This window comes from Protopterus annectens, chromosome 2.part2, assembly GCF_019279795.1.
Source record: "Protopterus annectens isolate FY-2018-M chromosome 2.part2, PAN1.0, whole genome shotgun sequence".
In the NCBI taxonomy this organism is placed as follows: Eukaryota; Metazoa; Chordata; order Ceratodontiformes; family Protopteridae; genus Protopterus; species Protopterus annectens.
In genome coordinates, this window is record NC_056730.1 from 715,448,581 (window position 1) to 715,470,666 (window position 22,086).

The 22,086-nt window shown below is 41.5% G+C and overlaps 1 protein-coding gene across 8 annotated transcripts in view; it reads right to left on the bottom strand.

The window, feature by feature from the left end:
- The window catches only part of CAST (calpastatin), a 1,327,899-nt gene that overhangs the window by 296,533 nt on the left and 1,009,280 nt on the right, over positions 1–22,086 (bottom strand). For all 8 annotated transcript variants that reach the window (XM_044064116.1, XM_044064117.1, XM_044064120.1 and 5 more), the window contains 2 exons: positions 13,098–13,184; positions 12,920–12,985 (listed from right to left, as the gene is read on the bottom strand). In XM_044064116.1, coding sequence (XP_043920051.1) covers positions 12,920–12,985; positions 13,098–13,184 — 153 coding nt within the window. The remainder of the gene's footprint in view (positions 1–12,919; positions 12,986–13,097; positions 13,185–22,086) is intronic.

Consider the following 22,086-nt stretch of genomic DNA (forward strand, 5'->3'; position numbering starts at 1 on the left):
AAGGAAGTTTTTTGCATCCTGGGATTTTCCTCTTTTCTGCAACAGTTTCTTCCTTTTGTTGTAAAGTTTGTTAATGGCAGGGGACCACCAGATTGGCTTCTTTTTATTGGATGAGAGCATCTTGATTCTATTTGGGATGGCACGATTTATGCATGAGTGGATGTGCTCGTACAGTGCCTTAGTGTAGGATTCAGCAGTTAAACTTTCAGCTCCTGTCTGCATGGGTGTCATGAAGTTTGTCACTTCTGACTTGAGTAGCATGAAGTTGGCTTTGGAGAAGTTTTTTATGGAGGTTTCCTTACTGGGGGGGTGGGTGTGGGATGTGGATGTTAAGGGTGATTAGCTTATGGTCAGACGTGACTAACGAGGGGGTGACCATAGGTGTGGAGCATTGATTTCCCATGTTGGTAATGACCAGGTCTAGGATATTGGAGCCCCTGGTGGGACTATGGATTAGTTGATCCAGGGTGTTGGAATTTATGAATTCCAAGAACCATTGGGCAAAGGTGTTGGTACATGAGTAGCTTTCCCAGTTAATGGCAGGGTAGTTAAAATCACCCAGTATTAGGGTGTTTGGTTCTATCTTAATATTTTCCAGTATGTTTAGAAAGGTGTAGTGAGAATCTTGGGGTATTGTGGGGGATCTGTAGCAAGCTACAATTTGGATTGGATTGCAGTCTTGCCTAGTATTAGTTGCACCTGGAGAATTTCAGACGCATCGTGTTGGGCAACTAGCCTGGTGGTGTGAATATCCTTGGTGAATATTGACACTCCTCCACCTTTAGTGCTTCGGTCCTGCTTTGGTGGCGGAAAAGTGTGGTAAGAGTTGTAGCCTGGTATTGCAGGGGTGCTCTCTGGAGCCTTGAACCAGGTCTCAGTTATTGCACAGATATCGATGTTCTCCATTTTTAGGAGTGCCTTGAGAGAGTGCATTTTGAGGTTTAGACTTCCAGCATTGAGTAGCATTACCTTCAGATTTTGCATGCTTGGACTTGTTACGGTGGTGGTTTTGTTCTTTGAACTTTGCCTAAAAAAGGCACTATACGAGTGGCAAGAGCCTTAGCCAGTAACCTGAATCCCAGAGGCGACAGGTGCAGACCATCTCTGGCAAAGCATCGTGGTCTGTCAATCATGTCATCCCAGGCAGACAGAAACTGGATCCCCTTTGAATGACACCAGAAGCTTAGCCAATTGTTGAAGTCAATCATTTTGTCCTTATATTGTGGTATCATTCTGGGTGAAGGCAGGATGCTACTCAGGGCTAGGGTCATACCTGCCTGGGCCACATGATCAGAGAGCTCTTCCAGGTCTCTTTTCATGTAGTCCAGGGAGGTACGTCTCAAGTCATTCACTCCAACATGGACAATGACAGAGTCATATTTGTACTTGTTGTGGAGTGTCTTGAGTGCATGCGTTATGTGGCAGATCCTGGCACCTGACAGGCAGCTGACTGTAATTTTCTCCTTGTTGTATAGGGTCCACTACACAGTTTTTGAAATTTACTTGGAATGTTAATTTACATGAAATTTCTTATTTAGATGTCTTATTATGTAAAGATTATGCAAATAAGAGAATTTTATCTAAAATTTATAGAAAAATTACATATTCCAATTCATTACTACATTACAGTAGTATTCATCCATATAAACAGAAGAAAGCCATAGTCAAGGGGCAATTAGTTTGAGCAGCTCAGATGGTATCAAATATGGATGACTTCTTAGACGAATGTGATTGTTTGAAAAATATGTTTTTAAAAAGAGGTTATCCCTTTAAGTTGTTGAATGATACCATTACAGAAGTAGTGGATAAGAGAGAAAGGAGTTTTTATTTACCCTTGCTAACTGATGACTATGTACAGGATCAAACAGCAATAGATGTACCCATGAGGTTAGACGAGAGTAATATAAGGAACTCTAACATATCCTTTATATCCAATGTTACTATAGACAGCATGGATATAAAAAATATTCCAGAGAAGAACTGGATTATTCTGAAACAAGAGAAGAATATGGGACAAGTTATAGATCCAAGCCCAATAATGGTATTTAGGAGAGGAATGAGTCTATAAAGCTCTTTTGAAAGGGTTAATAGAGGAATAATGAAAAAGAGTAGTTATATGAGTAAATGTGGCATGTGCCATTTTTGCAAGTATATTAAGGAAGGTGATGTGGTCCAAATTAATAGGAGAAACTTTAAGATCAAAGAGAAATTTAATTGTAATTCAGAAAGAGTAGTGTATTGTGCAATATGTGATTCATGCTGCTGTTATTATATAGGAAAGACGGATAGAAAACTAAAAAATCGTATTTATGAACATTTATATGAAATCCGTAAAAAGAAGGATACGAATGCCCTAAGTAAACATGAATGAGGGACACTCCAAGTGTTTTGTGATGGATTGTATATGCACTGATATTAGAGGGGGTGCTTGGTCATTACTTTTGGAAAGAAGGGAACTGTATTGGCAATTATTTTTTGATGCCACCAGTTGGCCTGGTTTGAATGAAAGTATTGCCATTAGTTCCCTTAAGAATTAGGGCCCTAATGAGAACATTTTACAAGATTCATACCTATATAAATTAGCAGAAGTGCTGTCACATTGTTGTGAATATACATATATATTTTTTATCTATATACATGACCTGATTTTGTTATAGACTTGCATATATATGCCTTTTATATATTACATAATTTATATTTGTATTTATTATATATTTAGAGTATTTATCATATTTATTATTTTAATGTATAGGGATAAATTATTTTAGGTTTTAAATTATACACATATACATATATGAGTACACTGGATTCATACATGTACATAATTTTGGTGGCTGCTATTAGGTTATGTGTTGACAGTATCTGCATTAATGTTTGTTTTATACTAATAGGAATATTCCTTTAAGGGGACGTAACTAGAATTACACACACACATTTTTAATTAATTAGAGTATAAAAAGAAGTATTGTATTTGATGTCATTTGTCTGATGAAGTTCTGTGGTTTAGGACAAAAGCGCTTACCAGCTTTTTGTTTGTGGAAATAAATTCTGTTTTTTTAACCAGTGGATTATCGGCTCATGTCTTTGGTACGAAAGTACTAATTTACAACAGGTACGAAAGTGCTACTGAGTTTCTGGACACCTTGGCGGCCTGTTTGTGTTGCTGTACCATTATGCCGGTGTCCAGTTGTCATCTGATAAAGATGTTCTGTGAGGGGTCTGGTTATGTGCTGTGACTCCACACTGTTGACAGATATTCCTAGGAAAAGACAAAGATGGAAGAAGTAATTCCTGGCTTCATTCTGAGACTCCCTGGTGATAGAGACCAAGAGATATTTTTGTTCAGTTAAGGGGACAATGTAGATTCTTAAAGCCTGATGCGAGAAGTGACCAATGCCAAGCACTTGGTGAACTCCTTAAAGGCAGTGGTAACACAATGTCCGGACATGAAACTGCTAATGGCTGACTCACAACTGGAAACAGGAACCTCCTGGAAGAGTTGGAAATTCTGATATGCAAATATACCTCCTTAGGTCTACTAAGCAGATCCTATTTACCTTCCTGTAACTGTGGAAGAATGGATTGCACTGTAACCATCTGAGACTCAGGATTGGACTGGGGTCCTCTGTTTTACAGAGAATCAAAAAGAATCAGTCTTGAATAAACTCTGGATCATACCTGGTTTGGTGGGGGTCTCGTGACAGGTTGTCTGTAAGAAGGCTTCTCACCTCTGCTCTGGCTAATTCCTTCTGAGAGGATGGGATGTCTGGTAATATTGGTGAGGATGGCTTTGGTGCCCCACAAAATAAAGTTACACAGCCACTGGATATGACCCTCTTGAATCATATGTCCTGTGTGATGGTTACCCACACATCTTAGTACACAGAGAAACAACCTCTGATTGCCTGCAGAGGGGGCAGTTGGGGTGGGCTTGTGTCAATCCATCAGATGTAAATAAACCATAAACAGTTTCTGAAACTGCCTTCAGCAAACACTGAAAGAATTTCTTTGCAGGGGAAAGCTCCCAGAATTGTATACATACCAACTCCGAGGTCACACAACAGTGAAGAAAAAGGTAATATCCACTTTCATTGAAGGTGGTTTCAGCAAAACTGGGTTTAGTTTGTTTGCATTCATTGAAATCGCCTTTGATGGACTGACATGCTCCCCAGTTGAGCAATTCCTCAGGGACTCTTGTCATCCAATGTCGCAAACACATAAGCTGTTTATGATCAGAGGCACAATCACAATCATCTATAATGTGCACCCATCTCTATTTGATGATGACAATTTCTTAGAACTGATTATGGATCTAATTCTCATACATCCAGCTGCTTATGTGACGATGCTTGTAAAGTACATCACTGAGTAGATTTGCTGTCAATGAACATTGTCAAGACTCTACACAGCAGTAGTAATTCAGTTGTGCAATTGAAAACATAATTTTGTTTTGTGTGTATATTTTCTGAAGAGAAGCCTACTGTTTTTAAGTCAGTTTTGTTTTAGTTTTGCTGATTAGTGATGTGGGAAAAAATGGAGCATGAGATCTTTTTTTCCTGTTTTGGTAGCTACAGTAGCTTCTATTTCAGTAAAGATACCGAACTGTTTTTTTTATGAGCGGTGTAGAATTTACCATGATACAACACTGTGTCCAAACAGCATTTTTGTTTTTGAATGCTAATTAACCATTGTATAACAGAAGATATTAACACACTTGTAAAACAGTAAAGAAGTTTAGTATAATACAGTCAATGAATACAATTGCTATTGTGTAAAAGTGCTTAAAAACATGGTTTGTACTGAACTGCAAAGACAGCCTTTGTGGGACCTTTAACTGACTCACAATGGCATTAAGAAACATATTTAATGTAAGATAAATTAAATCTTGTAGGTGAATCAACAAGCTCCCATGAAAAATTACTTACAAGACAGTAAAGAAAAACTACTAAATAATTTGCTTATTAACTCAAACACAGAGTAGGAGAATCTTCCTTGTAGGATAGCAAAGCTGGAAAATCCACAGTCGGATCATATTACATTATATTATATTTGACAATGCAGAACGTATCTGTATCAAATTGACACAACCCAAAAAACAAATTAACATCATAGGTTGTTAAATCCCACATGGGAACTACATTCCCACACTAGAGAATATTCTATACTTGGCCTGTAATTCCCTCTCACAGGAAACTATCCTAATGGGAGACTTCAATACTGACTTGCTCAACTGTTCCTCTCAAACCCCAGCATCACATATCAACCTACATGGGCTCACCCATCTTATCACATCTCCTACCAGGATTGACTGGATCTTAGTGAACAATCCATCCCTGGTTAACCATATCAGGCTGCCTCCCTGATGGTCTGAGTGACCATCGGCCAACCTTCCTACTAAGATCCTGTACTCCCCACACCAGCCAATCAACCTACCGGCTAATTAGAAGTTAAAAAAAAAAACACCTTCAACCCAAACAAGTTCATTTCCGCACTACATAGCTGCAACTGAGAATCACTGAGACAGCTACCCCCCTTGAAGACACAGTTAACTCCAACACCACCTTCTTTGACATACTAAACTGCCACACACCCTCTCGAACAATCAGAGTCAAATCTAACTATGCGCCCTGGCTTAAGTAAGGAATGCAGATCCTTACTGAAGGTTAGAGATAAGGCCTGGGAAAAGTTCCACAAACACAAAACCCCATCAACAAAACAAGACAAAGATTCCTAGAACTGTGAAATAAAGCCAAGAAATTAGTAAGATCAGACAAAGCCAACTACTACCATAATATCCAGAAAAATACCATAATAACCCTCAAAAATTCTGGGCCGCAATTAATAATATACTTCTACCAGGCAAATCAGCTACTCCTACCCTATCAGCCATCAATCCTAACAGCACAGCAACCCAGTTCAATAAATACTTTACTGAAGTTATCCAAACCCTTGCCAGTTCTCACACTGTCTCCACCACCCCAACCCCACCCACACCCCAACAAAGCACAGACTCCCAAAATAGCTGCAACCTTCTTTACATTCCACCCAGTGTCTGTTGATACCACAAGAAAACTACTAAGAAAACTAAAACCTACCACATTAGCCGCCGACAACCTCCCCGCAAAATTTCTGCAAACTGCAGCAGATGCTTTAGCATACCCAGTAGCCATACTCATAAACAGATCATTATCAGAAAAACATGGTCCCAGATATTTGGAAAAATCTCACACAATACCCTTACATAAAGGAGGTAACTCAACTGAACTTACTAATTATAGGCCAATTGCCATCCTGTCCCCCTTAACTAAAATCCTAGAGAGAACTATACACACTCAATTAATGACTTACCTTAACACAAATAAGCTATTATCAAACACTCAAAATGGTTTCTGACCCTCTCACAGCACTATCACAACCCTCATGTCCTTCACAAATGCAGTGAACCACTTTAGAAACAGAGGACAGTAACTCCACTATCACGTGGTTCAGATGTTACCCATCGGGATTACAGCAGGCCGTCCAATGGCAACAACTTTCCTCTCTTCTCCCTGTTACCTTAGGGGTTCCACAAGGCTCCATCCTTGGACCTCTACTCTTCACCCTCTTCACCAACCAGCTCCACACTGCCACACTACAAGCCACTGTCATACAATATGCAGATGACTCTATGCTAATTTGCACAGCTTCCTCCACTCATGACCTCCACACCACAACCCAAAACTCTTCATGTCTACAGAAACATGGCTCAAAAACTCCTAACTCATACTAAACCCCCAACAAAACAAAGCTCCTTCTCTTCTCCCCAACAAAAGTGACCCCTTCCTCCTAACTTTCACCATCCTATCCAAAAATAAAACCACCATCAGCCCTACAACTCATACCAAACTGCTGGGTGTAGAAATCAACAACTTGAAGTTCGATATACACATAGCACAAACCATTAAGAAGGTCCACAAGAAACTAGGTTTACTTTACAGAAACAAACAATTCCTAACTAGACACTCAAAAGCTACTGTTGCTCACATGGATCTCTTATCTTCCCTCCTATATGCCTCCCCAATCTTAACCAACCTCCACAAATCTGAACTAACCGAACTCATAGCTTCTTATAATAAAACTGCCAAGTTTGCCACTGATGGCCCATACAGAAAGTACAGTTGTGTACACTTACCATAAATGTAGATGTTAGAGTGTATTCACTGTTGCAGTCATTACATTTGGGTAATCTGCTTGTAGATTGCCCTCAGTCGGCCTGATTAACAAAGTCTTGGGTCCTGCGTCAGTTGCTGTCCCTTCTTCCATGATGTCAGGTCGTCAGGGGTATATAAACATGCAGCCGACGCCATTACATCAGTTTTTCTTGCCCCAGATGTCAGGTGCCCCCCTAATGGGGAGCAAATAAACATAAAAACACAAAGGTATACCTACAACAAAAAGCAAATACACCACAAAGGCATTTAAGCATAGTAAAGGAAAGTAGAGGTATAGCCAGAAGAAGTTAGGGGGCTGGAGGGAGGTTATCCAGGACTGCAACAGTGAATACACTCGAATATCTACATTTATGGTAAGTGTACACAAATGTACTATGTTCTTCGTGTTTCACTGTTGCAGTCATTACATTTGGGTAGTTTCCCAAAGCTATGGTTGGGAGGAGGAGTTTATATAGCATTAGGGCCAGCTATACGGCCCTGCAAGACAGCAGTGGCAAAGCCAGCTCTGGATTTAGAGAAAATTGGCAAATGATAATGCTCGGTGAAAGTATGTACAGAACTCCAGGTAGTAGCTTCTAGGATGTCCCTGGTAGGAACACCTCTGGGAAAGGCTGCAGAAGTAGATGCAGCCCTGGTGGAGTGAGATCTGATCCCCTGGGGAATAGGTTTTTCATGGTGCTTATAGCAGAAATTCATGCAATGGCTTATCCATTTAGAAATGGTTTGTTTTGAAATAGCCTTCCCCTCTGCCCCTGCAACAAATGCTACCAGCAGTTGTTCAGATTTTCTTCAAGGTTCAGTCCTGTCCAAGTAGAATCTAAATAAATAAATAAAAATGCTGGCAGGCAGAGTTTCACAGGCACAAATCACTCAGGTGATGATAAACCAAAGGTGTATTTAATGATAAAAATCCACAAGAAAAACAAATAAAATGTGAGCGCTTTTGTTAAACAAGTGTTAACTTCATCAGACACCATTAAAATGTAGAATCTAAGTTGTCTGTGCACATCCAAGGAATGCAGAATCCGTTCCCCTTTGTTCTGTGGATTGGGAAAGAAGGTTGGCAAATGAATGGACTGATTAAGAGCTACACTGGATACCACCTTAGGCATGAAGTATGGATTGGTCCTGAGTGACACCCTGTCCGCATGAAAGATGATGAACGGCTCCCACTGCCATAAGGGCCTGTAATTCAGATATCCTTCTAGCTGAAGAGATTGCTAAAAGGAAAGCTGTTTTCCAAGAAAGAAATGTTAAGTCTGCAGTAGAAGCTGGCTCGAAAAGAGGTAGTTTCTCCAATACAAAGTTAAGATCCCAGGCAGGGGTTGGAGGTCTCCTGAGTGGTCTCAAATTTTTGGCCCCTCTGAGGTACTGCTTGAGCACAGGATGAGAGAAGAGGGGAGGTTCTGTGTTATAATGTGATGAAATGGCTGAGGCGTGGATTTTAATAGAGGAAAAAGACAGGCCCTTGTGAAGCATCTCAGTTAAGTATTGCAAAATCTAAGGTAAATTGGGCGTTGCTGTGCTCAACCCTTCCAGGCACAGAATCTTTTCCATTTTTCAGCATAAGATTTTCTAGTACTAGGCCTCCTTGCCTCTAAGATGACATCCATCATAGGTTTGCTGAGGGATAATAAAGGGTGAGTTTAAGTAATTAGCCAGGCTGCAAGGTTCAATGTTGGAATCTGAGGGTGCAGGATCTGGTTCTCCTGCTGAGACAGCAGGGAAGGGGTCTGAGGCAGGTGCCATTGAGATAACTGCGACACACTGCGCAGGAGGGGGTACCCAGTGTTGGCGCGGCCAGTCTGGAGCAATCAAAACCATCCTTGGTTTGTCCTGTTTGACTTTTAGTAGAACTTTGGCAGTGAGGGGAAGTCGTCGACTGATTTTTTCCAGCTGAAGGATAGAGCATCTACTTTCTAGGCTTGTTTTTGGGGACTCCTTGTGCATAATTGGTAGTTCTGGAGGGAGGCAAATAGGTCTGTGTCTGGGCTCCCCCATTCGCTTGTCAACATGCTGAAAATCCTTGGTTCCAGTCTCCACTCATGTGGGTCCATGAGGTTTCTGCTTATTCCATCTGCCAGTGTATTTAACTTTCCTGGCAGGAATTGAGTTTGTAGATTCACTTGGTTCCACAATGCCATGGCTAGTCTGCAGAGGGGGGAGGAATGTGTACCCCCCTGCTTGTTTATGTACCACATAACCGTGGTGTTGTCAGTCTTTACCATTAGTTGTCCTGGAAGAATGCAGTCCTTGAAGGCTGTCAGAGCATTCTGTACAGCTAACATTTCTTTTTGATTGATATGTAGGTGCATTTGACTTGGATTCCATTTGCCCTGAATGCACTTCCCTGTCAGGTAAGCCCCCCATGTATAGTCTGATGCATCTGTTGTTAGGGTTTGGGCGGCAGGTGGTAGTGTGAAAGGCAGTCCCTTGTTTTGGTGGCAGGCCTCTGCCCACCAGAGGAACTCTAGGCATAGGCAAGGTATGACAGGAATCATTGTGTCTAGACTGTGAGAATGTTGACTCCATAGGCTTTTTAGATACCACTGTAGTTTCCTCATATGCAGTCTTGCATATGGAATTAGAAGAATGCAGGAGGCCATGAACCCCAAGGCTTGCAGTATTTGTCTTGCAGATAGCAGGGTTTTTGTGGCCACTTGTTTGAAATAGGTTATCAAATGAATTTGCTTTTCTGGTGTGAGGTAAGCCATCTGGGAAGTTGTATTTAAGCTTGCTCCCAGGAATGTAATTTGTTGACAGGGTACCAGTTGTGATTTCTTTTTGTTTATGGTGTACCCCAGACAAGTTAGAACCCTTTTTACAAACGCCAGATGATTCAAAAGTATGCCCTGGCTTTCTGCCTGAATTAGACAATCGTCCAGGTATGGATATATTTGAATATTTCTTTGCCTGCAAAATGCAATAACTGGAGCCAGGCACTTTGTGAATACCCTGGGCGCAGTAGACAAGCTAAAGGGCAGTGCAGAGAACTGCTAATGTGTGCAGCCTGCCTTGAAGCGTATCTTCTGCAAGATTCCCTTATTGGAATGTGCAGGTATGCTTCTTTTAGATCTAGTGTTGCCAACCAGGCGTCTTTGCCTAGCATAGGAAGTAATTGGTGAAGAGTCAGCATCTTGAATTTTGGAATCTCCAGAAAGGTGTTTAGAGTAGACAGGTCCAGTATTGGCCGCCATGATTTGTCTTTTTTGGGTACCAGGAAAAGTCTGGAGTAGAAACCTTGTCCCTTTTCCTCTTCTGGTACCAGTTGAATAACCCCCATGCTTAAGAGAGAAAGTACTTATTTTTGAGCCTCTGCCAACTGATTTAGGGGCAGGTCCGGCCATCAGTTTGGTGTTGGCAACGTGTGGAAATTAAGTCTGTATCTCTGGGACACTATATTTAAAACCAGTTTGTCCTGGGTTATGAATTCCCAGTTCTTTGCATGAAGAGCAATCTTTCCCCCCAAAGGGTCGGTCAGAAGATAAGTGCTTGGAAATTTTAAAAGGAAGTCACTGAGACTGTTTACCATAGGGGGGTATTCCCAGATTTGGAAGTGGAGGCCCCCCACTGCTTAGTTCTGAGAGTCCCCTGGAACTGAAACCTGGGGTTTTTGCTGTCTGGGTTTGGCTTGAGAAGACCTGGAAGGGGCTGGAAAGGACCAATTCTTAGTAGGCCAGTCCCTACTAAATCTAGGAGGTTGCACTTGTAAAAAATCTTTAACAGTTTGCATAGATTTAGCTTTATCTTCCATCTTTTTAAGAACTTCTTCAGCCTTGTTGCCAAACAGGCAGTTCTGATTTAAAGGAGCATCCAACAATTTAGCTTTAACATGATCAGGCAAAGATTTCTCCTTAAGCAAAGCATGCCTTCTAAGCACAGACCCAGTAATGGCAGCCCTGCAAGAGGCCTCTAAAGAATCAAAACCACATTGCAAAGTACGTTTTCCAACTTGTTCAGCAGAATGCATTATTCCCGTACATCTTTATTTTCCGCACAGTCAGAAATCAACATCATTTTCTTTTTAAACAGTCCAATGACATGTTGCTGACATTTTAACATATGAAATTGGCAGTTTAAAGGTTGCCAAGGTTGCTGAAGTATAAATCTTTTTACCCCATCTATGCAGCGCCCTGTAGTCTCTATCAGAAGGGGTAGGATTTTTAGCAGTAGAAGCCTTAATGCCCTTGGGCCCCTGAGAAATAGTCTCTGGATCTGCACAGGATTTTTGAAAAGGAACTTGTGGGACTCAGGAACCCTGTAGTATCTGTCAGGTTTACTGGGAGCAGGAGGCAGGGAATCAGGGGCCAAACAGGATTCCGAGAAAACATCATCAGCAATGTCTAGTACAGGAGGAATAGCCAAAGGCCTATGCTGAGGTAGAAGAAGGAAATCCCTAAGCCTCTTTTTTGAATCAGAAAATTCCTGGCTTTCCCAATGAAAAAGCTCCCTTAAAGTATGTAAGGTTTCCCCAAAAGAAAAATCCTCAGGAGGGGAAGTAGAGGGAATAGAATCCTCTGCATCAGAATCCTCATAAGTAGGTAAGGACAAATCCAGGTCATCAGAAGAGTCAGAAGAAACAGAATCCTGATCAGATGATTCATAATCAAGCTCAGCCCTAGGCCTCTTTGGGGGGGAGGGTTGACTACCCTGATTAGAGTTATTAGATCTTCAGCCATTTTTATTATTTGTTTTTAGGCATAGGGAACTGACCATGTGGCCTGGGCGTCGTTTTTTTTTTTTTTTTTTTTTTTTTAGACATGGATCGAGATTTAGGCCTTAGTAATGAAGGAGGCGTTGATTTAATATTCAAGTCCGTAGGCCTGAATACACCCTCAGAAGCTGGTGCCTGCACAGCGGCTCCATACCCATCCAAGGTAGAGACATCCAAGGGTTCCATAGTTGAAGTATCTCGCAGCATACCGGACTCCAAATGGGTCTCAGTAGAAGCCTACAAATCAGAAGTAGTGGGTATCAGGGGCTGCGAAAGCACCTCACTGAGTACCGGCGAACTGGTGACGGACTTAGGAGAAGCATCTGGGCAGTTTTGGACCTCGTCAGCCTGTTTCTGTCTTTATCTTTGCTTTTTTCGGAATCCCGGTAGTCGGATGGCTAACTGACATTTCTGGATAATTAAACAGAGAACCGAAATATTTAGAGGGAAAAATACACCGACAATGGATAGTGCGTTGATTAAATAAAGCACAAAACCGACAGCAAGGTACTGTACATACTGTGATGTCTGTTGTACATGTTTATCTAAGTTTATATTTATCTTTTTGTAAGTTTTATGTCTGACACTTTGAGCTTGCTTACAGACAAGCTGTTTTGTTTTGCAGTGTTTATAAACTTTGTTTTTGTGGAAGTCTTATATTATCTATAACTGTAACTGGATCTTTCCTGTCTGGGCCTCCACTGAAAAAGGATCAGTGTCCAGTCGGACTTTCCCGGTAAACAAAAGAAAATAGTATTACTTTATAAATCTATAACTTGTACCTCATCACACTGGACATAATGCTTCACTTAAAGATGACAGTGGGAAAAGCAGCACCTACGTTACAGAGTTCAGAGATCTTTGGGACAGTTATAATCCAGTTCTTTCATCAAATTATCACAGCTGCAAGAAAATGTCTATTGCCTCAACTTGACTTTGTACATCATAATTTTCAAGGTTTACAAAATCAATCCTTTAACATGTATGTCCATACCTTGGGTTTTTTAGCAGCCTTTTCATCAGCTGGTTCAGCAGGTGCACTTTTACCTGGAGTACTATTCTGAAAATAAAAACACAGCAGTGAAGATAAGTAGCAAATCAATCAGATGCATCACAGTTTATATTTCCACAAGTAAATCACTGAGCATGCTGTTTAGTTGCTTTTTACCAACCTTTTCCAACAGTTTTCTGTACTCCGGTGGAAGGGTGTCATCTCTCTCACCAAGTTTATCCACATGCAGTGATTTGGACTTGTTTTCCTAAACAGAAATAATAAGAAATGTATCAATGGAAGCCCCAACCTACATTAAAGATACATGAAAACTTAACAAATATGACTTTTTTACCAAAATATGGTTGGTGAGAAGAACAGATATGGAAGCAAATTTAAAATGAATGTTGCTTCTATATTTAAACAATTCAGTTATTGTTTTAAAAATAGTTTATGTATACAGCTAAGCATCACAATAGAGGCCAATCATGTTTTATTTTATTATATGAAATATCATTTAAAGATTATAAAATGAAACTTAAAGATTTGCATTGATTATTAGAAAGCCTAACTTCTGCTTATTATGGTAGTTTCTATGATTTATATGCCCATAAACAAGCAAAGTAAAAGCAAATCAAAATATGAAACGCTGACTAAAAGTAAAGGAGAAATATCAGTAAATATATATATTGTTAAAAATAAGCTAAAAAGATAAATTCAAAGAAATTCCTTTTCACCTGTACTTAAACAGCCCAGACTCCAGAATGTTACTGCATTTCTCCAGAACATGTGAAAAAACCTTCTGAGATTATACCAATGTCAAAGTGGAGGGAGTGCAGGTCCCTATTGATGATCCCGAGAGCTATGTTGTCTGTAGTGGAGTTTTGTGCTTGTACTATGGTTATCCTCTGCAAACTGGTCTGAAAGGGTGATCCTGGTAGGATCCAGACAAAGCGTGGTCCAAAATGTGACCTCTAAGATGGTAAGATGATGCAGTTAAAAAAAGATTGGGGATACTGGTATCAACCTGTAGAGCCAGGCAATGGGGCAGTGATTACTGGCAAACAGCCACTGGCTTGTCAAACTACAGCTTGGTCAGTCTGAATCAGCACAAAAAAATGCAAAGTGAACTGCAATGCCAGTCAAGTGGGAGGCAGGGATGGAGTAAGAGACTAAGCTATCAGGCAAGATGGCAATGTGAGTGCAGGACTCTTCCAAATGTACAGCTTGCTTTGTGATTTCCATAAAAAGGATAGCAAGGTGTAGAGAATGTTTACTCTGAAGATGGATGGGTTCTAATCTGGCTCCTTATCAGAGATACGTGATTCTGTGAGTCCTAAATTCAAAAATTAAACTAGAATTCAAATTAAAAACAAAAACTTCAGAAACTTGCTGCAACACCTTTTAATTACTTTTAAGGCTGACTCTGTCCCATCTTGTACTTTTGTACCTCACATTACAGGTAAAAAGTACAGTTGTGTTGTTGTTTGTCTTTCGGCTTTTCCCAGTTAGGGGTCGCCACAGCGAAGTACAGTTGTGTACACTTACCATAAATGTAGATGTCTGAGTTTATTCATGGTTGTAGTCATCACATTTGGGTTATCTGCCTGCAGATAGCCCTCAGCCAGCCTGAATACCAGTCTTCGGATTCCTGTGTCGGATGCTGTCTCTTCTTCCATGACGTCAGGTCGTCAGGGGTATAAAAACATGCAGCCGATGATATTACATCAGTTTTTGTTGCCCCAGATGTCAGGTGCCCCCACAGTGGGAAGCAATTATGTTATGGTACACCTCCATCAAAAAGCAAATACACCAGAAAACTTAAATATACCAAACAAGAAGGAAAGGCAGAGCCAAGAGAAGTCAGGGGGCTGGAGGGAAGGTAACCAAGACTGCAACAGTGATTACACTCGAACATCTACATTAATGTAAGTGTAAACAACTGTAATATGTTCTTCGTGTTTCACTGTTGCAGTCATCACATTTGGGGTGATTCCCAAAGCTAAGGAAGGGAGGTTTAAGTTAGCAAGCATTAGGGCCAGCTATTAAGCCCTGCAAGACTGCAGTGGCAAAACCAGCTCTGGATTTAGAGAAAATAGGCATGTGGTAATGCTTGGTGAAGGTATGTACAGAGCTCTAGGTAGCAGCCTCTAGGATGTCCTTGGTAGGGACTCCTCTGAGAAAGGCTGCAGAGGTAAATGCAGCCCTGGTGGAATGTGATCTTATCCCCTGTGAGGTAGGATTTCCATGGTCCTTGTAGTAGAAATTAATGCAATGGGCTATCCATTTGGAAATGGTTTGCTTTGAAATGGCCTTCTCCTCTGCCCCTGCAGCAAAGCCAACTAGCAGCTGTTCAGATTTTCTGAGAGGCTTAGTCCTGTCCAAATAAAATCTAAGTTGTCTGTGCACGTCCAGAAAGTGCAGTATTCATTTCCCTTTGTTTTGTAGATTAAGGAAAAAAGTAGGCAAATGAATGGTCTGATTTAGGGCCACACTAGACACCACACCTTGGGCATAAAGGATGGATTGGTCCTGAGGGAAACACTGTTTGCATGGAAGATAATGAAGGGTTCCACTGCCATGAGGGACTGTAATTCAGACACCCTTCTTGCTGAAGTGATGGCTAGAGGGAAGGTGTTGCAGCTGGCTCAAAGGGGATGGGGGGGTGAGCTTTTCCAATACAAAGTTAAGGTCTCAGGCTGGAGTGGGAGCTCTCCTGGGGGGTCTTAAATTTTTGGCCCCTCTAAGGAATTGTTTTAGCAGGGGGTGAGAGAAGAAGAGAGAAGTTCAGTATTACAATGTGCTGAAATGGCAGAGGCATGAATTTTAATTGACGACAAGGATAGGCCCTTGTTGAGCATTTCTGTTAAGTACTGAAGAATATGAGGTAAGCTAGGCACCGTTGTGCCCATCCCCTGAGCCTGGCTCCAGGAACAGTATCTTTTCCACTTTTCAGCATAGGCTTTTCTAGTACTAGGCCTCCTTGCCTCCAGAATGACATCTAGCACCTGCTTACTGAAGGATGCTATTGGAGAGCTCAAGGAATTAGCCAGGCTGCAAGGTTCAGGGTGCAGAATCTGGCCCACCTGCTGGGACAGCAGGGAAGGGGTCAGAAGCAGGTGCCATGGCTCCAGCAGTGTCATACTGCACAAGAGGGAGTACCAGTGCTGGCCTAGCCAGTCTGGTGCAATCCGTATTGTCCTTGTCTTGTCCTGTTTGATCTTTAGCAGAACCTTCGAGAGGAGAGGCCGGGGGGGGGGGCATAAACTGAGAGGCTTTCCCAGGTAAAGGACAGGTCATCCACTTTCCAAGCTTGACTGTGGAGAGTCCTTGTGCAGAATTTCTCCAATTGGTAGTTCTGAGGGGAGGCAAACAGGTCTACCTCTGGAGTTGCCCATTTGCTCCTGAAGAGGTTGAATATTTCTGGGCACAGTAGATAAGCCATAGGGAAGTGCAGAGAAATGATGGTGCATGGAGCCTGCCCTGAAAAGTAGGTATTTCCTGCAAGATTCCCTTACTGGAATGTGCAGATAAGCTTCCTTTAAGTCTAAGGTTGCCAACCAGGCATCTTTGCCTAGCATAGGAAGAAGCTGTTGAAGTGTTAGCATTTTGAATTTTGGGATTACCAGAAAGGTGTTTAGAATAGAGAGGTCCAGGATAGGATGTTGGGAGCCGTCTTTTCTGGGTACCAGGAAAAGTCTTGGATGAAAACAGTGTCCCCTTTGTTCTGCTGGGACAGACTGAATAACCCTGATACTTAGAACAGAGAGAACCTGCTGTTGGGCCTTGGCACACTGATTTGGGGGTAGGTCTGGCCAATCGTTTGGGGTTGGTAGGGTGTGGAAGTGGAATCTGTATTCTTGGGAAACTATATTCAAAACCCATTTGTCCTGGGTAATTAGTCCCCAGTTTTTTGCATGCAGGGCAAGCTTTCCTCCTAAGGGAACAGGCAGTTGAGCAGGGCTTGGAAGGGTTAAGGTTAAGTCATTGTGCCATTTTTCTGTAGGGGGGTGGCTTACTACTCCCTGCTTTGGAAGTGGGAGCCCCCCACTGCTTAGGTCTGTGTGCAGCCTGAGACTGTAACCTAGGTGGGTCTGCTGTTCCTGGGTTTGGACTGAGAAGGCCTGTAAGAGACTGGAAAGGACCAATTCTTTGAAGGCCAATGTCTACTAAATCTGGGAGGCTGTACTTGTAGGAAATCTTTGACAGTTTGCATGGATTTAGCTTTTTCCTCCATCCTTTTTAGGGCTTCTTCTACTTTGTTGCCAAATAGGCGGTCTTGGTTTAAGGGAGCATCCAGTAATTTAGCTTTAACATGATCTGGCAAGTTTTGCTCCTTAAGCCAAGCATGCCTTCTAAGTACAGACCCAGTAACAGCAGCCCTGCAAGATGCTTCTAAAGCATCAAAACCACATTGCAAAGTATGTTTACCAAATTGTTCTGCAGAATGCATTAAATCCTGTAATTCTTTATGTTCAGCACAGTCAGGAATCAACATCATTTTCTGTTTAATTAGTCTCATAATATGCTGTTGGTACTTTAACATATGAAACTGGCAATTTAAAGCCCTACTGGCAGAAGTGTATACCTTCTTACCCCATCTGTCCAAGGCTCTAGAATCTCTATCAGAAGGGGTAGGATTTTTGGCAGAAGTAGCCTTACTGCCTTTTGGTCCTTGGGAAATGGTCTCTGGATCCGCATTAGAATTCTTGAAGAGAAACTTGAGAGAGTCAGGTACTCTAATACCGGTCAGGTTTTTGGGGAGCTGAAGATAAAGTGTCTGGGAAAAGGCTAGATTCCAAGAAAGCATCATCTACAATGTCCAGAACAGGAGGGATAGCTAAAGGCCTGTGTTGAGGAAGGAGTAAGAATTCCCTAAGCCTCTTTTTGGAGTCAGAGTAATCCTGGCTTTCCCAGCAGAAATGCTCCCTAAGAGTGTGCAAGGTTTCACCAAAAGAAAAATCTTCTGACGGGGAAGCAGAGGGAATGGTATCCGCTGCTTCAGAAACCTCACAGGCAGATAAGGGCAAATCCTGGTAATCAGAAGGAACAGAAATATCAGATTCCTGATCAGAAGAATCAGAAGGAAAATCAGTTCTAGGTCTCTTAGAGGGGGAAGGCTGGCTTCCCCTAATTAAGTTAATAAGGTCTTCAGTCATTCTAAGCATTTGATTTTTAGGCATATGGGCCTGAGCATGTGGTTTGGACGTCAGTTTTCTAGGTGTGGTGCGAGTTTTAGGCCTGGATGAAGAAGATGGCGTTGGTTTAAAATGCAAGTCTGTAGGCCTGAATACACCCTCAGAAGCTGGTGCCTGCACAGCAGCTCTGGACCCATCCAAGGTAGAGACATCCAAAGGTTCCATAGTCAAAGAAGCATCTTGCGGTATACCGGACTCTGAAAGGGTCTCAGTAGAGGCCTGCGAATCTGAAGTAGCAGGTATCAAGGGCTGCAAAAGCGCCTCACTGAGTAATGACAGACTGGCGACTAGCTTAACAGAAGCGTCGTCAGCAGTTTTGGACCTATGCGGTCTGTCTTTATCCTTATGTTTTTTTCAAAAGATCAGTAATTGGATGGCTTAACGAAGCCATTTCTGAGTATTGATAGAGAGTACCAAAATAATTTGCTGCAAAAATAACCTGACGATGAATAGTTCAGGGGTTGAACAAGGCACAAAACCGACAGCGAGGGATGTCGTGGTCTGGGCCTAAGCATGGAATGCAGTACGATTGAAAATCATTATGAGGTATTTGCTTTCCACAGGTAAGACAACTGTTAACGTTTACTGACATCAGTTGGAGTAAGAAAAAAGATCCCCAATGGGATACATATCTTTTTTTGAAGACTTCAGTTCTGAAACTTGAAAACGAAAATTTCAGGAGTCGGCCGACCGGCACTTGCAAACTGCTTCGGGTACAACACAGCAAGAAAGACTGATGTAATGGCGTCGGCTGCATGTTTTCATACCCCTGACGACCTGACATCATGAAAGAAGAGACAACATCCGACGCAGGAATCCTAAGACTCTGGTATTCAGGCCGGCTGAGGGCTATCTGCAGGCAGATAACCCAAATGTGATGACTGCAACAGTGAAACACAAAGAACACCTCCAAAGTACTGCAACCTGGGACTTAGTACACATTAATTACACTTGCACTTAACAGTTCTTATGTTCTGATGCATTATAATTTTAACAGGCATCTGGTTTATCTTTAATATTTGCAGACAATGAGGTCCTAATAACCTCAAGTGACTGTATTGTGCACAGCAGTGGTTTGCTGCAGAGTCTATCAACTGGGATGAAAATATCATCCCTAAGTCAGAGGACCCCCTCTGTAGATGGGAGTAGGGTGGGGGGCAGCTACCTCAGGTGAAGTTTAAGGTGTCTTGATCATATGTAAAGCAGAAGGTATCAGGAGATTGATCAGGGAAGGATTGCAACCTAGATTAGTGAAGAGAATAGTCAGGACTTCTGATAGATGGGCTATCAGGTGGGTATTCTGAACTAGAATACAAATGTTTTTTCTGATGACTTATACAAGAGTTGGTGAGGTTCTCTTAAAAGGAGTTTGAGACTGTTCTGAAAAGATGTTAGTTGGCTTTTACCACAGGAATATTTAGGCTTATCCCCATTTTTTTCCAGTGACTGCTACAAAAACAAAAGGAGTTTGCTGTAGGGTTTTTTCACTGTTGAACTATGCATTAATGGGAAAGGAAATCTCTATTTTAATTATTTTTTCTACTATTCTTGAAAGAACAATGATGAAGAGGTGGCTCTATTTTTTATTTTTTAGTCTACAGATGAGCATTGGTTAAGTAAAAGAATTATATTTAGGAACCAAAGATACAATGAAGAATGGTAATCCATTTGTGAATACTTTTAAGTATGATCTGTATCAACCACTTTTAGAAGTATGTGTGATACCTCATCATTTGTAGAACAGTTTGCAGTGTTTGATAAGTTGTGGGCAAAGTGTTTGTTTATTATATAGCTTAGAAAGTGGCCCTGCACTAATCTAGTGAGATATGAAGTCCCTGCCAGTTGGTGCAAATGGATAAAAGTCCTGACTCTGACCCCGATGAATTGCAATCAGCTAGTGATTTGGGAAATGGAAAGGTTTACAAGGGATGACAGCAGTGACTGACAAATGCCAGATCTCCTACTATGGGAGGATAGAGACAATCAGACATGCAACAGTGTTAACTGGAGACACAGGTACATTTCTTGCAGAGTAAGGGCCAGGGATGTGTGCCTAGCTCTGCCACAATGCATTCACATCATAGCCACCATCATATATGTGCAAGAGTGTGCATACACAAATGGAAAAGTAAAGCAGACCCTCACACCTGCAAGTGTGAATAGTATCTACTGGGTATGGGGTAAGGCCAGAAAATTCAAAATTTCTCATGGCAGCCTGATGGATAGCTATGACAAAACTGGTTCATGCATCAGTAATGGGAAATGAATGGTCATGGTTGTGGAAGGCTTGATGACCAGCAGGCCAGGACAGAAAAAGGTACACAAAATTAGAGACACTGCTAGAGTAAAGATCTGCTTCTACTAGGGACTGTACAACTTGGTCAAAGGTTCATGAAAGAGATGCTATTCACTGCTGCTGCTAGAGGAATTACATCATCTCAGATGACATTAATGTCATTAAGAACCAGAAAGTGCTGTGTATTTGGATGCGACCATAATGAATTATGACTAATCTATATGTGTTTGCAGGTGTTGTACACTAGGGTCAGATGAAGTGTGAATCGTCTAGGATGCATATGCACACGATCCATCTGGATAAGGACACATTTTACGGTTATCTGAGAGTTGATATAGTCAGCCAGTACCTCAACATCTATGGGAGACAGAGTTTAGAAATGACTGCATCTCAAATGGCTCACTTGCTTTTATGTTGCTGCACAAGTCTTTTACCCAGGCATAGTAATTTTACATTGTGTCTTCAGGTTCAAATAATATGGTAATTAATTCACAAATATGTATCATGGATGGAGTACCATTTATGTTTTTAAAATATCTGCTCCTGGAAAATAACTTTACAGTTATAACTTAAGAAAGTTACTGTTTAGTTTGTCAATTGTCACTGCCAGACCATACTCTATGCCAGTCTGCTCAAGTCTCTAGACTCTGGCAGTGCTCAGAAGTCCACTCTGGAATGCCCTAATAGTTTAAAACCTCCAACAGTGTCATTCCTTGACTGGGATCACTCAAACTAAATAGTGCCATATGATATAAAAAATAAAGGAAAGCTAAGGCATATAGCAAGCCCTGCTCATCTGATGGAAAATAAAAGGTGACGGAATATTATTGTCACCAAATAACTGAAATGAAGACACTAAAGGATGGGCGAATATCAGCTATCTAGTAAACATGCTTAACAGATCGTGAATATCAGGTTTCCAGTAAGGAACACAAAGGGTGGGTGAATACCAGCAACTTAATGAGGAAACTACAGGGTAGGTGAATACCGGTTATACAGTGAGGATACTAAAAGGAGAGTGAATACTAGTTATCCAGTGAAGATACTAAGGGGATATGGAATACCAGTTACCTAGTGAGGATATTAAGGGAATGGTGAATACCAATTATCCATTGAGGATACTAAGAGGACAGTGAATACCACTTATCCAGTGAGGATACTAAGGGGTTAGTGAATACTAGTTAGCTAGTGAGGATGCTAAGGGAACAGTGAAGACAATTATCCATTGAGGATACTAAGGGGACAGTGAATGCCAGTTATCCAATGAGGATAATAATGGGACAGTGAGTACCGGTTATCCAGCGGGGATAGTAAGGGGACACTAATTACCACAAGTTCATAGATTAGTACTAGGCTAACTGCCCTTTTAGGCTATTTTAAGCCAAGCCAATTATCCCATGTGAAAATCAAACCCCGCACCTTGTGTCTGCAAAATCAACACATTAACCATTATGCCAACCTCCCACCAGTTATCCAGCAAAGATACTAAAGGGGCAGTGAATACCAGTAATCCAGTGAAGATACTAAATGGACAGTGAATACCAGTAATCCAGTGAGGATACTAAATGGACAGTGAGTACCAGTTATCCAGTCAGAACACTAAGGGGGAAGTGAATATCAGTTATCTAGTCAGGATACTAATGCGACGGTGTCTATCAGTTACCCACTGAAAATAG